Below are 17,447 nucleotides of genomic sequence, written 5' to 3' on the forward strand. Positions count from 1 at the left end.
GTTGGTTTTGCTCATGCTGGGTATCGGGTCCTTTGTCCTGGTGAGTTGTTGTCTGAGAGTGGCTGTTGGTTTGTGTGCTGTTATGAGTCCTAGTCTGGCTGTCAGTTCAACAACTCACCAGGACAAAGGACCGATACCCAGCATGAGCAAAACCAACATAGTGTACAAAATCCCATGCAAGGACTGCACAAAACAGTACATAGGACAAATAGGAAGACAGTTAACGATCCATATCTATGAACACCAACTAGCCACGAAACAACACGACCAGCTATCCTTAGTAGCCACACACACAGATGACAAGCAACATGAGTTCGACTGGGACAATATGACTATTATAGGACAAGCCAAACCGAGAACAGCCAGGGAATTCCTAGAGACATGGCACTCATCCACAGATTCTATCAACAAACACATCGACCTGGACCCAATATACTGGCCACTGCAGCGGACAGCTGGAACTGACAACCGGAAGCGGCAGAGTCAAATCACTATAAATGCCGGAGGAAACAACACAGGAGCGCTTTACAGGAGGTTCGCAAGCACTGAGGATGTCACCTAGACAGGGGACGAAACATCTGCAACACAAATTCCCAGCTCGGTGAACAGAACCACAACACCTTCTTCATTCTCTGTCACCACCTCAGGTCATTCTAAATCTTTCCCCTCTCACCCTGAACCTATGCCTTCTAATTTTGGATGCTAGATAAAAGACCTTGGTTATTTACCCTATCAATTCCCCTCATGATTTTATAAACTTCTATAAAATCACCCCTCAGCCTCCAGGGAAAAAAAGGCCTGAGCCTCTTCAGTCTCTCCCTACCATTGAAATCCCCCAACACTGGCAACATCCTTATAAATCTTTTCTGCACCCTTTCAAGTTTAACAACATCCTTCCTGTAGAATACTGACCAAATTTGTATGCAGTATTCTAAAAGTTGTCTCACCAATATTCTGTACAGCTGCAACATGATGCCCAACTCCTACTTTCTATGCACTGACCAATGAAGGCAAGCATGTCAAATGCCTTCTTCACCATCCTGTCTGCCTGCGGCTCCAATTTCAGGGAACTTTGTACTTGCACTCCTAGATTTCTTTGTTCGGCAACACGACCCAAAGCCCTATCATTAACTGTATAAGTCCTGCCCTGGTTTGCATAATCAAAATGCAACACCTCACATTTATCTAAATTAAATTCTATCTGCCACTCCTGAGCCCACTAGCCCATCTGATCAAGATCTCATTGTACTCTGAGATAATCTTTTTCACTGTTCATCACAATACCTATTTCGGTGCCATCTGCAAACTTACTAAACATGCTTCTTATATTCACATCAAAATCACTTATAAAAATGATGAAAAGTAGTGGACCTAGCACCGATACACTGCCAGTCACAGGCCTCCAGTCCAAAAAGCAATCCTCTACCACCACCTTCTATCTCCTCAGGAAAGTGGACATCCCACCTCTACAGCATTGTGTTCACCAGGACCTTTCGATCTGTGCTCACAAAGTGAGGTGGCAAGTTTCCAGGACAGATATCAGGAACTATGATGGGCAGCTCTAGACTGACAATGCTTACCTGAGTGCACAATGGTATATTAAAAGTGGTGCCAGTGCAAGGGATGCCAGCCCATTCCATGATGCGTTGTCCTCTATAAAGTGGATGGTAGAGAGGTGCTAGAATCAGATGGTTAAGTGCAAATGGAATTGGGTAGGTAAGGAATGAATCAAACTTGATAAGATAATAAAATCTTTAGGCTTCACAGAAAAAAGCCCTCCAAGAAACTTGCCAAACTAGCACTTTGCCCAAACAAAAGTACAATTCAGCCCCTGATATCTTTCCTTTTAGAGTCACAGAGTCATAGAGATGTACAGCATGAAAATAGACCATTCGGTCCAACCTGTCCATGCCGACCAGTTTTCCCAACCCAATCTAGTCCCACCTGCCAGCACCCGGCCCATATCCTTCCAAACCCTTCCTATTCATATACCCATCCAAATGCCTCTTGAATGTTGCAATTGTACCAACCTCCACCACATCCTCTGGCAGCTCATTCCATACACGTACCACCCTCTTAATGGAAATGTTGCCCCTTAGGTCCCTTTTCTATTTTTCCCCTCTCACCATAAACCTATGCCCTCCAGTTCTGGACTCCCCGACCACAGGGAAAAAGACTTTTTCTATTTATCCTATCCATGCCCCTCATAATTTTGTAAACCTCTATAAGGTCACCCCTCAGCCTTCGATGCTCCAGGGAAAAGAGCCCCAGCCTGTTCAGCCTCTCCTCATAGCTCAAATCCTCCAACCCTGGCAACATCCTTGTAAATCTTTTCTGAATCCTTTCAAGTTTCACAACATTTTTCCAATAGGAAGGAGACCAGAATTGCACACAATATTCTAATAGTGGCCTAACCAATGTCCTGTAAAGCCGCAACATGACCTCTTAACTCCTTTACTCAATATTCTGACCAATAAAAGAAAGCCTACCAAACACATTCTTCACTAAAGAGACTCCAATGTCTCTTTGTTCAGCATTAGGACCTTACCATTAAGCTATAAGTCCTGCTAAGATTTGCTTTCCCAAAATGCAGCACCTTGCACTTATCTGAATTAAACTCCATCTGCCACTTCTCAGCCCATTGGCCCATCTGATCAAGATCCTGTTGTCATCTGAGGTAACCTTCTTCGCTGTCCACTACACCTCCAATTTTGGTGTCATCTGCAAACTTACTAACTGTACCGCTTATGATCGCATCCAAATCATTTATGTAAATGACAAAAAGTAGAGGACCCAGCACCGATCCTTGTGGCACTCCACTGGTCACAGGCCTCCAGTCTGAAAAACAACCCTCCACCACCACCTTCTGTCTTCTACCTTTGAGCCAGTTCTGTATCCAAATGGCTAGTTCTCCCGGTATTCCATGAGATCTAACCATGCTAACCAGTCTCCCATGGGGAACCTTGTCGAACACCTTACTGAAGTTCATATAGATCACATCTATCACTCTGCCCTCATCAACCCTCTTTTGTACTTCTTCAAAAAACTCAGTCAAGTTTGTGAGACATGATTTCCATCACACAAAGCCATGTTGACTACCCCTAATCAGTCCTTGCCTTTCCAAATACATGTACAACTTGTCCCTCAGGATTCCCTCCAACAACTTTCCCACCACCAACGTCAGACTCGCTGGTCTATAAGTTCCCTAGCTTGTCCTTACTAGCCTTAAAGAGTGACACCACGTTAGCCAACCAACAGTCTTCCGGCACCTCACCTGTGACTATTGATGATACAAATATCTCAGCAAAAGCCTCAGCAATCACTTCTCTAGCTTCCCACAGAGTTCCAGGTACCCCTGATCAGGACCTGGTGATTTACCCACCTTTATGCATTTCAAGACATCAAGCACTTCCTCCTCTACAATATGGACATTTTGCAAGGTGTCACCATCTATTTTGCTACTTGCTATATCTTCCATATCCTTTTCCACAGTAAATACCAATACAAAATACTCGTTTAGTATCTCCCCCATTTTCTACGGTTCCACACAAAGACCGCCTTGCTGACCTTTGAGGGGCCCTATTGTCTCCCTAGTTATCCTTTTGTCCTTAATGTATTTATAAAACCCCATTGGATTCTCCTTACTTCTATTTGCCAAAGCTATCTCATGTCCTCTTTTTGCCCTCCTGATTTCCCTCTTAAGTATACTCCTACTGTCTTTGTACTCTTCTAAGGATTCACTCGATCTATCCTGTCTATACCATTTTCCAGCCGTCCCTTTACCCTTTACCGAACATCTGCCCCCAATCAGCTTTCGAAAGTTCTTGCCTAATACCGTCAAAATTAGCCTTTCTCCAATTTAGAACTTCAACTTTTAGATCTGGTCTATCCTTTTCCATCACTATTTTAAATCTAATAGAATTATGGTTGCTGGCTCCAAAGTGCTCCCCCACTGACAACCTCAGTCACCTGCCATGCCTTATTTCCCAAGAGTAGGTCAAGTTTTGCACCTTCTCTAGTAGGTACATCCACATACTGAATCCAAAAGTTTTCTTGTACACACTTAACAAATTCCTCTCCATCTAAACCCTTAACACTATGGCAGTCCTGGTCTATGTTTGGAAAATTTAAATCCCCTACCATAACTACCCTATTATTCTTACAGATAGCTGAGATCTCCTTACAAGTTTGTTTCTCAATTTCCCTCGGACTATTCGGGGGTCTATAATCTAATCCCAATAAGGTAATCATCCCTTTCTTATTTCTCAATTCCACCCAAATAACTTCCCTGGATGTTTTTCCAAGAATATCCTCCTGCATCACAGCTGTAATGCTATCCCTTATCAAAAACGCCACTCCCCCTCCTCTCTTGCCTCCCTTTCTATCCTTCCGGTAGCACTTGTATCCTGGAACATTAAGCTGCTAGTCCTGCCCATCCCTGAGCCATGTTTCTGTAATTGCTATGATATCCCAGTTCCATGTTCCTAACCATGTCCTGAGTTCATCTGCCTTCCCTGTTAGGCCCCTTTCGCATTGAAATAAATGCAGTTTAATTTATTATCCTACCTTGTCCCTGACTGTTTGACTCGCTTCTGTTCTCAACTGTACCAGTCTCAGATTGATCTCTTTCCTCACTATCTCCCTGGGTCCCACTCCCCCACCTTCTAGTTTAAATCCTCCTGAGCAGCTCTAGCAAATCTCCCTGTCAGTATATTAGATCCCTTCCAATTTAGGTGCAATCTGGCCTTCTTGTACAGGTCACTTCTACCCCAAAAGAGATTCCAATGATCCAAAAATGTGAATCCTTCTCCCATACACCAGCTCCTCAGCCATGCATTCATCTGCTCTATCCTCCTATTCCTGCCCTCACTAGCTCGTAGCACCGGGAGTAATCCAGATATTACTACTCTCAAGGACCTCCTTTTTAAATTCCTGCCAACTCTCTGTAATCTCCCTTCAGAATCTCAACCTTTTCCCTTATTTCATCATTATTGTTACTCACTTCCAATTAATTATTCTCAGGGTTGGATATCCTGCTGCAAGTGGCCACTTTTATGTAATGACTGAGCTTTGACTATTGCCACTACTCCACAGGCCATAACATAATCATGAAATGGCCAATCACAACAAATCTCGATATGAGACTTAAAAGATCCATATGACAGGTTTCTTTAACAACACAACTTGTTCAATAACTCTGAAAACTGTTTAACACAGTTTGTAATATGAAAATACAAATACTTATCAATTTAAATAAGCCATCCACTGATGTCTTGCACACCTAGTTCCATGTCCAGCTGTGCTGTGACTACTGCGACCTTCAAGTCTTCATGCAATTTGAGGGTGTGACTATTAAATTGGCTGTGGATCCACCAGAGAGCATTGTGAGGAGGCCTTTTGCTTTCAACCTTCCCCTCTACAGCATTTTTTAGGACCCCATATGCATTCCCAGAGTTACCTAGAGTGATTCAGTTCTGGGCAAAGGAGAAATACAGAGCTAGCCCAGCTCACACATCCATTACTCTGCATGTTTCATGGACATGGCCATACTATAGTGATCTGTACGCCTTGCATCCAATTGGTACTTTATTCCATTATCCTTGAGGGTCGGCACTCTTTTAAGCAACAATGCCACATGTTCACATGTCGATAGATGGCACCACTATGCATGGATTCCTCCATCATTTGAACTTAGGACTGCACTGCTTGAAGAAGATTTGACAGCTATTTGCACATTTCATGATTGAAAAAATGATGGGCTTACAGGGAACAGTATGTTATAAATCAAAATCCACAATTCCTAAGTTGTTCCTAATGTGAAAATTTGAGTAAACCATTGAATTGCTCCAATTTTGCTATCTAATTAGGTTAAAATAATATACACACCAGGTTTATTCCATTCAAACTGGTAATCAAACTGTTTTTAACCAATGGAAAAAACAGATGAATTGTATTGCTGATCTGTAGCTTTAATTTAAACTTTACTTCTTTTAAAAGTTTGTATTCACATGTATGGACAGACACACAAAGGCAGACAATACATGAATGTGATGGGTGATCAAAAATAAAGTCAGGGAAACAAAATTTGATAATACCAGTTTGGACCACAAACATTGATAGTTGTTTTCTTTTCATTCTATTCATCTCTTCACTGATGCCCTGAAGTTGTGAGTACACCAAATCAATCTTTCATTCACTGGTTAAGAATTTGCCCATTAACTGTCTCTGAAGATCGTTCACCCTTTCCCCATTCAACAGGGGATTTGCAGAGAGAGGAGCTTATAAAGAACGGTGAAGGAGAGTAGCTAACCACCAGAGATTTTGTCTTACTTCTCCACACAGAAGAGAGAGAGAAAGATGAATGTTTTCTCTTCACAGGATGAATGTTTCTGCTGATAGGTCAGATTATTCTAAAACTGTGGATAGCATATAAAGTGGTTAGAGACAAAAAAAACTGCAGCTGCAGGATTCCAAGGTAGATAGGCAGGAGGCTGGAAGAACACAGCAAGCCAGCATGTGGAGAAGTCAACTTTTCAGGTGTAACCCTTCTTCAGGACTGAGGATGGGTGTAAGGGGAGCTGCAGATAAAAGGGATGAGGGGACAGGTTGGTGAAGAGGAGTGTACAGCCTGTTTAATGATTTAATTGAGAAAAATATGCTTTTATGTTCAAGAATACTCACATTTTCTTTATTGATCAAACAATCAGCACTTTGAAGTGGACAGAAAGCATTGTACTGGTCATAACACTCTCCAGTTTCTGGATTCCAAATCATGGTGGCTGTTTTTTCTTGAGTAATCACATATGCTGTCACTCCCTTTAAAATAGAAGTTGCGAGGTAATGCATCAGGATACCTTTTCCGCAATTACATTCGTAACCTCAATAAAAGACAACATCAATATGAAAATATAAAACAAAAACATTGACAACATGGCTGAAATTCTTCATCCACAATTTGTTAAGCGACTACTTGAATGGCCATAAGTTTTTGTTGGATGTAGATAAACAGATTCTTATTAGGGACCTTGTTCTTGGAATAGTGTAGAAGTGAGTAGAACTTCCACCCACACATTCTTTGACACCTCAAATTCATATTGAAATGGAATATTTGTCATCCTACTTGGAATAACCATTTACTGAAGTATTCTTAAGAAGTATTACCATTAGTGGGTAAACGTCATTCATCCTAAACAACTCTAGACAAGCCTTTATTTGTCACCGTGAGGAGAGATTGGATTGAAGTAATAAGAGCACTGAAACATTTCAGTATGTAATACATAGTAAAATAGTGTTAGCAGACAGTTGTGTAGTGACAATGTAACTGGACCAAAAATCTAGAGGCTAGGCTTATCCCACTGTGGCGGTTGGTGGAAATTAATTGCAATTAATTACATTTGTAACAGTAGCCAGTCTCAGTAGTAGTGGTTATTAAACTACTGTTAATAATCATAAAAGCACATCTTGTTCATCCATGTTCTTTAGGGAAGGAAATACATTGGTTACTATTGCCTGATCTGGCCTAAGTGGATTTCCAGCTCCACTCCACCTCAGTTGACTCAACTGCTGTCTGAAATGGCCTATCAGTGTTCTCAGTTCAAGGACAATAAAGAGTGGGTACCAAATGCTCCCTTGCCAGTGATACCCCTATCCCTTTAAAGAATCTTAAAAACATAAAGAAAATAGCAATGTCAATAAAAATAGCTCCAAGGTACATTAACTTGGAAAGACAAAAGGAAAGTGGAGATTTCACCGAAGTGAAACATCATAAAGTTTACACTTCTTCCAAAAAAGTGTCTGGTTACAATAAATAATTTAACATGCTTCATCACTTATGACAGTTTCAATGGTTTGTTTCTTCTTCAAGCTAGCTTGCAATGTAGGAGTGGCTTTATTATGCAGAGCTATAAATTATCACAGACTTCAAGCTCTCTATGTGCAGAATCCTCTGAGCTAACTTTTACAACTTCATTGAAGACTGGGTAAGAAGCTTGATGGTCTTAAAATTATAAGCTAGTTCATATTCATTAACCAAAGGCAGGTGCTGCAGGCACATCCCACCAGGAGCCTATTAAAATCATTAAATGATCAATTTAATGGATACAAGGGCCTCTGCTTGCCACAACTAGAATTTTATATATGCTGTTCGGAGGCGCTAATCTCTTAAGGAGAACATGCCTCATTTTCCATGAATCTTTGGTAATTGGAGCTCTCCCCTCCATCCCCCACCAAGATCACCCTTCCCCCATGTTTCCAGTAACTTCTGTTACTCCTGTAAGTCTCACTCCAGTCTAGTGGAATGCCAGACTGACTCCATCACATCCACACTTCCTGCTGAGATTGGCTGCAGTTTCAGAAGAAGACTTTGCTTCTAGTGGCACTGCTGGGATCAGAGAACTGACAGCTAGAAGATTGGCCTGCAGCTGTCAGAGGTGCAATTTCCTCTCCAATGAGGCAAAAGTCTTACCTCAAGTCAATTAGTAGCACAATGGTTGCTATAGTGAGCTGGTCAAGCAAAGCTTACGATGAGAAACTTTGATTCCTCTGCCCAGCATTTAATTCAGCGTATGTTTGTTCATAACTGCATGACAACAAGTTTAAAAATTTGTTGGAAGCTCCTAAACTACCAGAAATTTTCAGAAGGAAGTACTATCTTGAATACTAACCACTGCTTAATTATAAATTTCCAAAGAAAACAAACATCTGGATTCATTTACTAAAATAGATAAATTATACCATTTATACCAACTATACCATGTACCCTTCCAGTATGAGGACTTGCTGTTAATGAGAAATTGAACAAAAAAGTCAAGTACATGGACTACTTGAAGCTTATCCCTATAGCAGTGCAATTTGCTCATCTAGCATCCAAACTCCTATCATGTTGATTACTCAACAGCTTTATAGGTTAATCCAGATGTTTTTCTCCTGTTGAATAAGAATGCAGTCTCCTGCTATGTTTATGTGTACTTTATATTAATTTTGTTATATTTTGCTTGATATTTTTTGAGTGAAATTTGAGTGAGGGATCACTTTGTTTTTGCCATTTGATTATTGCTGTAATCCCTAAGTCGATATAGTGAGTAAATATCAATAAGTGTGAGAAAACTGATCTGAGCAAAACAAGGAAAGCATGATCATCATTTAATATATCCCTATTGTCATGATCCTGGTAGAGACCAAATTTGCTGCCACACCCTCAAAAGAGCTTAAAACAATTTAGAGTAAATGTTGGTAGTGAGGTGTCCTGAGTGAGTGAGTAGACATGGTAAATGGCATGAAGGGTTAATGGTGTGTGGTACAGTTGAGCAAGAGCCAAGGAGGGAGGATATTGTATGTAATAATAAGAGTGGTAGAGCATTAGTGTTGATAAGAGGCGGGTGCAGTAATGGAGCCACAGTGAATGTAAGGTAACAGAAAGAAGATTGTGGCATGTACTCTCGTAGAGTGTAGAAAGTATTGACCTTCTCACAACAATGCTGGGCATTTCTCAAGTTTATGAACATCACATTGACTGGCATGGTTTGATGCCATGACCTCCTCTTGTGCTCCAGAAAAAAGAGGATACCCCATCCACCAGGTCCTCCGGAACTTCCAGGTCCCTCTCTGCAAAGCCTTGAGCTAACCTACCTTTGTGATTTCTGGAGCAATTCGCAGGAACTGTGCAGAGTAGTTCTGGATTGATAGCACTTGACCTGCTTTAAAGTGCACAGCTGGCAACTATGTATGCAATACAGCAGACAGCAATCTCATCCACATTACAAACTCTTCTGGTCATTATTTCAGCCATTCCGCCACAAGTACAGGGCCTTTGTGACATTTCAATTGACACTCATCTTGCTTGCTTTCTAAATTAGCTAATTTCTGTTCATTCAATCAGCCCTTTTCCAGTTTGCCCCTTCTCAGATAACCTCTCCCTCCACCCACCCTATTCATCATCCTTCCTTTCGCAATGAAGCCTTTTGAGATCGTTAAAGGGTTTACCTGTGCTCTTCAGCACTGGACACAGCCTTTAATTTCAGCAGTGGTAACTGTTCCAAGTGGCATTGTTGGCACTACAAAATGGCCTGCCAGTCAGATTGACCAGCAGTCCTCTAAGATAGGGCTTACTCTCATGAAAGATGTGCCTAACATTACAAAGCTGCAATGTAGACATTGGGCTTGTGGACTGCTCTCTCTGACTTTTTATCTGGGGAGGGCAGTAACCACAGCACTCCAACAAAATCGGCACATGGAAAAAAATCATCTTTCGTTACTTTTTCTTTCTTTTCATCCTAAATTATAGAACTTGCATGTCTTGAATAAGACATGAATTGAAATTAGATAGTAAAGTAAATCTTTATAATTACTGTACTTACTTCAAGTATTGAGGTTCCCAACAGCACAAAAGCATTCACCTTCATGTACAAGAAATAGTTACAAAGAAGGACTGCGTGGTCCTCTTTACCTCCAAGTATCAGATTAAGAAATTGCTAAATGAAAACAAAAGGAATTAAAACTATGATATGGCATTCTTGAAGGAAATATGTACAAAGCAATTCCTCACATCTAAGATATTAACACTTAAGTTCCCATATTTTAAAAAATTGATAAATTGTACTAGAAGAACAAATGAGTATTAATAAATTAAAAATATATACATAATACACCATGAGCATAGGTTTATATGTAAAAACATTACTAAGCTCATAACATTACTTCACATCTTAAATTTAAATAACAGCTAGAAACAGGTATAAGTAATCAGCATATTCTTCCTCTAAAATATGTAACATTTATCCTTGGTGTTCTACTTGCCTGTGAAGTCAGCCAAGTATTGCAGGCATCTGAAAAGCCTAGGTGTTCTGGAAGGTATGGAATCAAGGACACAAATCTAGCTATAACATTCTAAAATGGGAAAAGGTACTAATTATATAGGTGTCAATAATATCACAATTATTAGAAATATAAATTGTTTTATAAGTACAAAGGTAACTTTTCATTTATTTGGCAGCTATCAAAATGCTTTCATAATATTGTTCATTTATTAGATAATAAATAAATGCAGTAAATTTTGCCATATAGCCAGTAACAGGTAATAAATTGATCTTAAATAGATTATAGGTAATAAATAGTTAAATTTAATATATTTTGCAAAACAACAATTTCCAAACTGAGTAAACGGAACAGCTAACAATGGCACGGGCAATGGTAGGAAGGGGAGGGTGACCTGTTTTCACACTGTAGGAATTCTATGATGATTTGTTGTAACTAAATATGGGTTTGGTTAATTCAAAAATGATTTACATAGGGCTGAATTTTACCAGAAATTGACTTAAGTATTATTTACATTGAGTATTCTGGAAAGTTAATTTCTGTGAGGCTTAGCAAGTTTTCTCATCTCCTAAACTAGGAACCAAATTATATGGCACTCCAATCATCCAATGTTAGCCCATTGGTCCCACTATCTGTCGATGGAAGTTCTTACCACTCCTGATATACCCCAAGCTGGCACTGTATATGAAAGGGCAGGTGCACCAGGCAATCCAGAGCAGTTCATGTTGATTGGAAATATTTGTGAGCGAGATTTGAGAAGATTTGTAGGTCAGGTTGAGGTTCTGGATGTAGGTTTGCTCGCTGAGCTAGAAGGTTCATTTCCAGACATTTCGTTACCATACTAGGTAACATCTAGGAATTCTTGTGTGTGTCTCGTACCGAGAAGCATGGCATTCCAACTGAAACTCTACCAATGAATACATTGACTTGGATCCAATTTACCACCCCCTGAGAAAAAGAATGGGAAATGACATCACCATAGGAAATGATGTCACCACAGGAAATGACATCATAAACCCAAGGAAACCCAAACATATAAATAGAAAGCAAGCTACACCACCAGTGCTTCATTCGGAGGCTCACTGAAGATGTTACCTAGTACGGTGACGAAACGTCTGGAAACGAACCTTCCAGCTCAGCAAGCAAACCTACATCCTGGAAATATTTGTCCTGAACATGGCAAACAAGGGAAAATTGGCACCCTGCTTTGCAGACTAAGACTGAAGGTCTTGGTCAATGAGGTAGTGCAGAGAAGTGATGTCCTAATTCTACAGGACCAGCACAAGATGCCAAGACACCAGACCCTGTCAGCTTGGTCTGAGGTTGTCTGGCAGTGTCAAAACGAGGTCAATGATTTTCTCCACACTGACAGGATCAGTGCCATCACCTTTCTTTGCTACCTCCCCGAGATTCATGCTCTACCACTCTAATATTGCATGTAAAATCTTCACCCACTCACCCTCACCCACTCAAAACCCCACATTACTAACTCTGCATGCCTTCTGTGCTGTCTACTCACTTGCTCGGGACACCAAACTACTTTGCCCCAACCCATACCATTAGCTGTGCCGCCCACATTCATCTTATTCAAACATTCTTTTTCTTACATTTCAGAAGAAAAAGGCAAAAAGAAGCAGGGATGCTGGACATTCAACTCCTCAATCCTTCTGAGGACAGGGCCCTGATCCTCATTAATGGGGGATGAGACTGGTGGCAGGAGAAGGGACGGTATCAGAAGGCTGTCATGGTCTTAGATTAACTACCCTAAACTTGGTGTGAAGATGCTGAAATAAAGATACTGTGGAATAAAGTTTGCACAACCAGGAAGGAGAGATCACATCCAGACTGAGACACAGCCTGAATGAGTATATACTTGGGGGGTTTGGAGGCATCGTGGAAATTAAGTCAGATGAGAAGAGGTGTTTTTGCTTGCCTTTTTTTGACTCATAGTTTGTAAGTATTATTAATAAATGGGATAAACTGAAGTCCAAGTTCAGGGGCAAGAAAAAGAGTGACATCACAGGTAAACTGTAAATTCTTTGGTTGGTGATAGTACTAGTTTGACTATGGGTACTTTCAGATTGAAGGTAAATAGGGAAAACGTTTATGGGCTACAAACTAAAAGACCAGTATGAAATTTTTACAAATCAAGAATTAAGTAATTAAAATAGAGATGCTGTGCCAAACAACGTGTTCTAATTGCATGATATGGGAGCTGGTGGACCCCACTGTGTTTCATAGTGACTATATCTGTAGCAGGTAGTAGTTTCTTGAGAAATTGATGACCTGGAGTCTGAGCTTTAAACACTGTGACACATCAGCGAGGGGGAAAGTTACCTGGATGTTGTGTTTCAGGAGGCAGCCATACCCCTTAGATTGATTACCTCAAATTTGGTCAGTGGTCAGGGAGAGGAGGGTGTGACTACCAGCAGGGGAGGTATAGGGATCCAATAGGTAATACTGAAGGAGCTTCAGCACTTGATTTTGTCTAACTTGAGGTGGCTCATTGCATCCAGATTTGCTACTCTGCCTCCCAAATGATGTTCTAATTTATAATTATAAGCACATATTATGAGAGCCCACTGCTGAATGGGGCCCAAAGCTATGGGCAGCACTTCATTGTCCTCTTTAGCAGACTAAATAGGCATTTGTGATCCGTGATTATCACAAATTTTCATCGATAAAGGTACTGGTGGAACCACCCAACTCCAATTATAACCGCCAATCCATCTTTTTCTATCTGAGCATATTTATGTTCTGCATTAGCCAAAGACCTGGATGCATAAGCATTCCTCTCCATTTGGCCACCAAACAGCTAATACCATCCCAATGGGGAGGCATCGCATGTCAATACCAGATCTCACTTGGGATCATAGCATGTCAACACCTGACAAGATGACAGTTGTTTCTTTACTGCATGGAAAGCTAGGGACTTGTCCAAATGGCCATTTCCAAATTTGACTTTTAGGAGTTGATGCAGAGGTGCTAGTTGGATATCAGGTTACGTATGAACTTGCCATAATAATTTAGCAGCCCAAGAAATGATCTAAGCTCTTAGACAGATATGGGAGTTGAGGCACCTTTGATCATCTTGATTTTATCTTTCAACAGATGCAGCTCAGTCTTGTCAACTCTGTAGCCCAAATAGGTCACTTGGTGGGGGCGGGGTGGGGGGGGGGAGGGGGGAGCTGGTACACACATTTTTTCCTCCCTTGGAAAAACACCTCAGGACTGTATGCAGGTTCTCTTAAGTATTCATTAATAGTTTTCCCTGTTATTAAGATGGCATCTAGGTAAATGGCAACTTGAAGCAGAGCTTGCAAATGTTTTGCATTGTCTGCTGAAAAATTGAACAGGCTGGCGATAGCCCAAATGGCAGTCTAGTATGTTTGTACAAGCCCTCATGAGTGTTAATTGTAGCATACCTCTGGGAATCCTGGTCTAAAAGCAATTGCAAGTAAGCGTGGCTCATGTTCAGTTTCATGAAGGACAGCCCCTGCCAGCTTTGCATATAAATACTCTATCCAAGTGATTGGGTATATATCCAGTGATGAAAAATAGTTTACCATTTGTTTAAGATCTCCACAAAGGTAAACCCAACCATTGGGCTTCAAAGTCAACATATTGGGGCTGCATGGTGGCTCAGTGGTTAGCACTACTGCCTCACAGCACCAGGGTCCCAGATTTGATTCCAGCCTTGGGCAACTGTCTGTGTGAGTTTGCACATTCTCTCCATGTCTGTGTGGGTTTCCTCCGGGTGCTCTGGTTTTCTCTCACAGTCCAAAGATGTGCAGGTCAGATGAATCGGCCATGCTAAATTGCCCATGGTGTTAGATGCATTGGTCAGAGGGAAATGGGTCTGGGTGGGTCACTCTTCGGAGGGTTGATGTGGACTTGTTGGGCCAAAGGGCCTGTTTCCACATGTAGGGAATCGAATCAGTGCTGCCCCATGCTGTGAATTGGAGTAGTTTGCTGATTCTTTCACTTTCCAGCCTTCTCATTTCTCCCTCTACTTTGGCCAGCAATACACATAGAACTGGGTGGGCTTTGCTGAATTGTAGAATGGCTTCCAGGTCAACATGCAAGATAGCTTTGGCTCCTCTGATAGTCCCTAGACCTTCCTGGAAAACCTCCAGGTATTTAATTGGGACTTCACTGAGGCAGCCATTTTCTCATTGGAAGACATTGAGCAAATATAGGTGAATCTCTCACAACCAATTTCACCCTGTTAAACTTGGGCCCAAGCCATTCACTAAGATCATTAGTATTTGAACCAGATGCTTTTCATCAAAGACCGGACCTGAAGTTGTACCCTTAACCTGTAAAGATTCCCCAGTATAGGTTCTCAGCCTAGCTGTGATTTGCACAAATTTAAGGGCTGGAGTCCAGAACAAATTTTATTAAAAACTGGTTCTGCAATCACTGATATGGCTGCAACAGTATCAACCTCAATTATAACTGAATGACCATTTAACCAGAGGTTTATCTTAATTACTTCTGATTTTGATGTTGCAAAGCAATTTAACTGTTCTAAACCAGGTGCTGGCAGACTTTACTGGGTATGAACTTTCCTGGACACTCGCCTGGATACCAGCCTAAGAGTGATTTTACTCAATTTACGTCTAGTAGGACGTTTGCTGTCTCGAATCTCTTACCATCAACAACCACAATAGCTTGCCAGCCAGGATACTGGAGGAAATTTTAATCGGTTGGTCAAGGCTTGGCTTCGTTTTGAGGTTTTACTGTGGGCTGACCTAGAGGGCCCCTCTGTTCAGGATATGTCCTGAGTGAGGCTATGCAATTGCCTGCAATCAAGCGGTGACCCCATAACTTATTTGCTCCACTTGTCACATTTTCCATAAATACAGCCAGTTGTAGCGCCTGTTTGAAATCCAGTTGGCTTCAGCCAGCAGGTGTTTTTGCATAGTTGCATCATTAATCCCACATACCAGATGGTCTCTCAGCATTTCATTAAGGGTTAAACCAAATTCGCAGGTTTCTGCCAGTTGTCCTAACCTTGACAAAAATCCCCATATGGATTCCCCGTTTCTTGAATTGCTGAGTAAAGCAATAGTGTCACAGAATTAGAGGAGGCTTCGGATCATAACACTCTTTATGTCAGTCATTTCTTGAAAGGTTTGAAAGATGCCTTGGGGAAAGTTAGGCCCCAATAGAAAAACAGCTGTGGCTCCATCGGCTGTCAGGAGAATTACCCGATGTTTATCATCTGCCAAAATGTCAGTTGCACTGAGAAAGTAATACATTCTTTTCACATACTGGTGCCAGTCCTTGATGGCAGGATTGCACAAGTCAAGCTTCCCAAACAAAGATGTGATGTAAGAAATATTTATCCCAACTCACAAATTACTGTTATGAGTGTGTTTCTTCAGGATCAGGCTTTACTCTCATCGCTACTGAAATAACTCCACTACCACGTCACCCTTTATTTATACATGACTTTAATACTGCTTTATGTTTTATGAGTATCTCTGACACTCATCCTTTTTATCTGTCAGCCAGGGATCCCTGATTGGATGATATTTACAGCCAATCAGGGAGCTCATAATCTATGAAGTCCAACAGGCTGACCTGCTATACCAACATCACCAGCAACAGCACTGAAGGATGTTAGTGTGTCACTGGTCTGCCAGAAAAATTTCTAAAATATCTTATAGCCATCCCATGATCTTTTGGCTTCTCCCTAACAATTTATACTGTTTCCATCTGCAAGGTTAAAACAACATAACTATGAATAGCTCGTAGGAATGTGGCATCTAATAGATGCAGTAAAAGTTATGAAGACCAGAATCAGACACGTGGGACCAGGTTTTACACCGCTCCTCTATTATGCTAGAAGGTGGTGAGGTGATTGTAAAATGCAGCATGTGACCTGCCTACCTAGCTAGGCAAAAGTGAGGACTGCAGATGCTGGAGATCAGAGTCAAGATTAGAGTGGTGCTGGAAAAGCACAGCAGATCAGACAGTGTCCAAGGAGCAAGAAAATTGACATTTCAGGCAGGAGCCCTTCATCTCATTCCTGATGAAGGGATCCTGCCTGAAACGTCAATTTTCCTATTTCTCGAATCCTGCCTGACCTGCTGTGCCCTGCCTACCTAGCTGCCTGATCTATCACCCATTTTATGAGGCACAGTAGAAGCATTGGGCATCCTACCTAAACTTGGAGGATTGAAGTCCTAATTGACTTAATTAATAATTAATGGCAATTAAAGCCTTAACGGCTCCTCCATTTCCCTTCCATATGCCTGGCAGTTTTGACTATGGAGCTTGCTGTCAGCATGATTGGAACCTCCTTTGGAAGTCCCTTTGCGAATCAGAATTAACTCCCCAAGGTCGTAACTCCTTTTAACAGTATTTCCTCGCCTTTTAAACATGTACCCCATCATCTTTCTCTGAATGTGTAAAGAGAAAGGAATAATTGGCAATCTAGCTACTGAGGCCCCTTGGAGAAGATAAGATGGTAGCACTCTTCACTAAGATGGCAAGAGCCATAGGTGATTCTGAGACAAGGGTGTTGTATCTAAATAAAGTTAACTATGTTGGCATTAGGCAAGAGCTTCAGTTACTTCAAGGGATTACAGTAGATAGGAGATCAAAAACATTAAAGTACGTGAATG

At 41.2% G+C, this 17,447-nt stretch overlaps 1 protein-coding gene across 1 annotated transcript in view; it reads right to left on the bottom strand.

Moving 5' to 3' along the window:
• Positions 1–17,447, bottom strand: part of LOC140463271 (coiled-coil and C2 domain-containing protein 2A-like) — a 128,575-nt gene that overhangs the window by 30,876 nt on the left and 80,252 nt on the right. Inside the window, exons 12-14 of the mRNA XM_072557028.1 lie at positions 10,795–10,884; positions 10,356–10,469; positions 6,682–6,816 (exon numbers count right to left, since the gene is read on the bottom strand). Of these exons, the coding sequence (XP_072413129.1) occupies positions 6,682–6,816; positions 10,356–10,469; positions 10,795–10,884 (339 nt within the window). The remainder of the gene's footprint in view (positions 1–6,681; positions 6,817–10,355; positions 10,470–10,794; positions 10,885–17,447) is intronic.

This window comes from Chiloscyllium punctatum, chromosome 38 (genome assembly GCF_047496795.1).
Source record: "Chiloscyllium punctatum isolate Juve2018m chromosome 38, sChiPun1.3, whole genome shotgun sequence".
Lineage (NCBI taxonomy): Eukaryota > Metazoa > Chordata > Chondrichthyes > Orectolobiformes > Hemiscylliidae > Chiloscyllium > Chiloscyllium punctatum.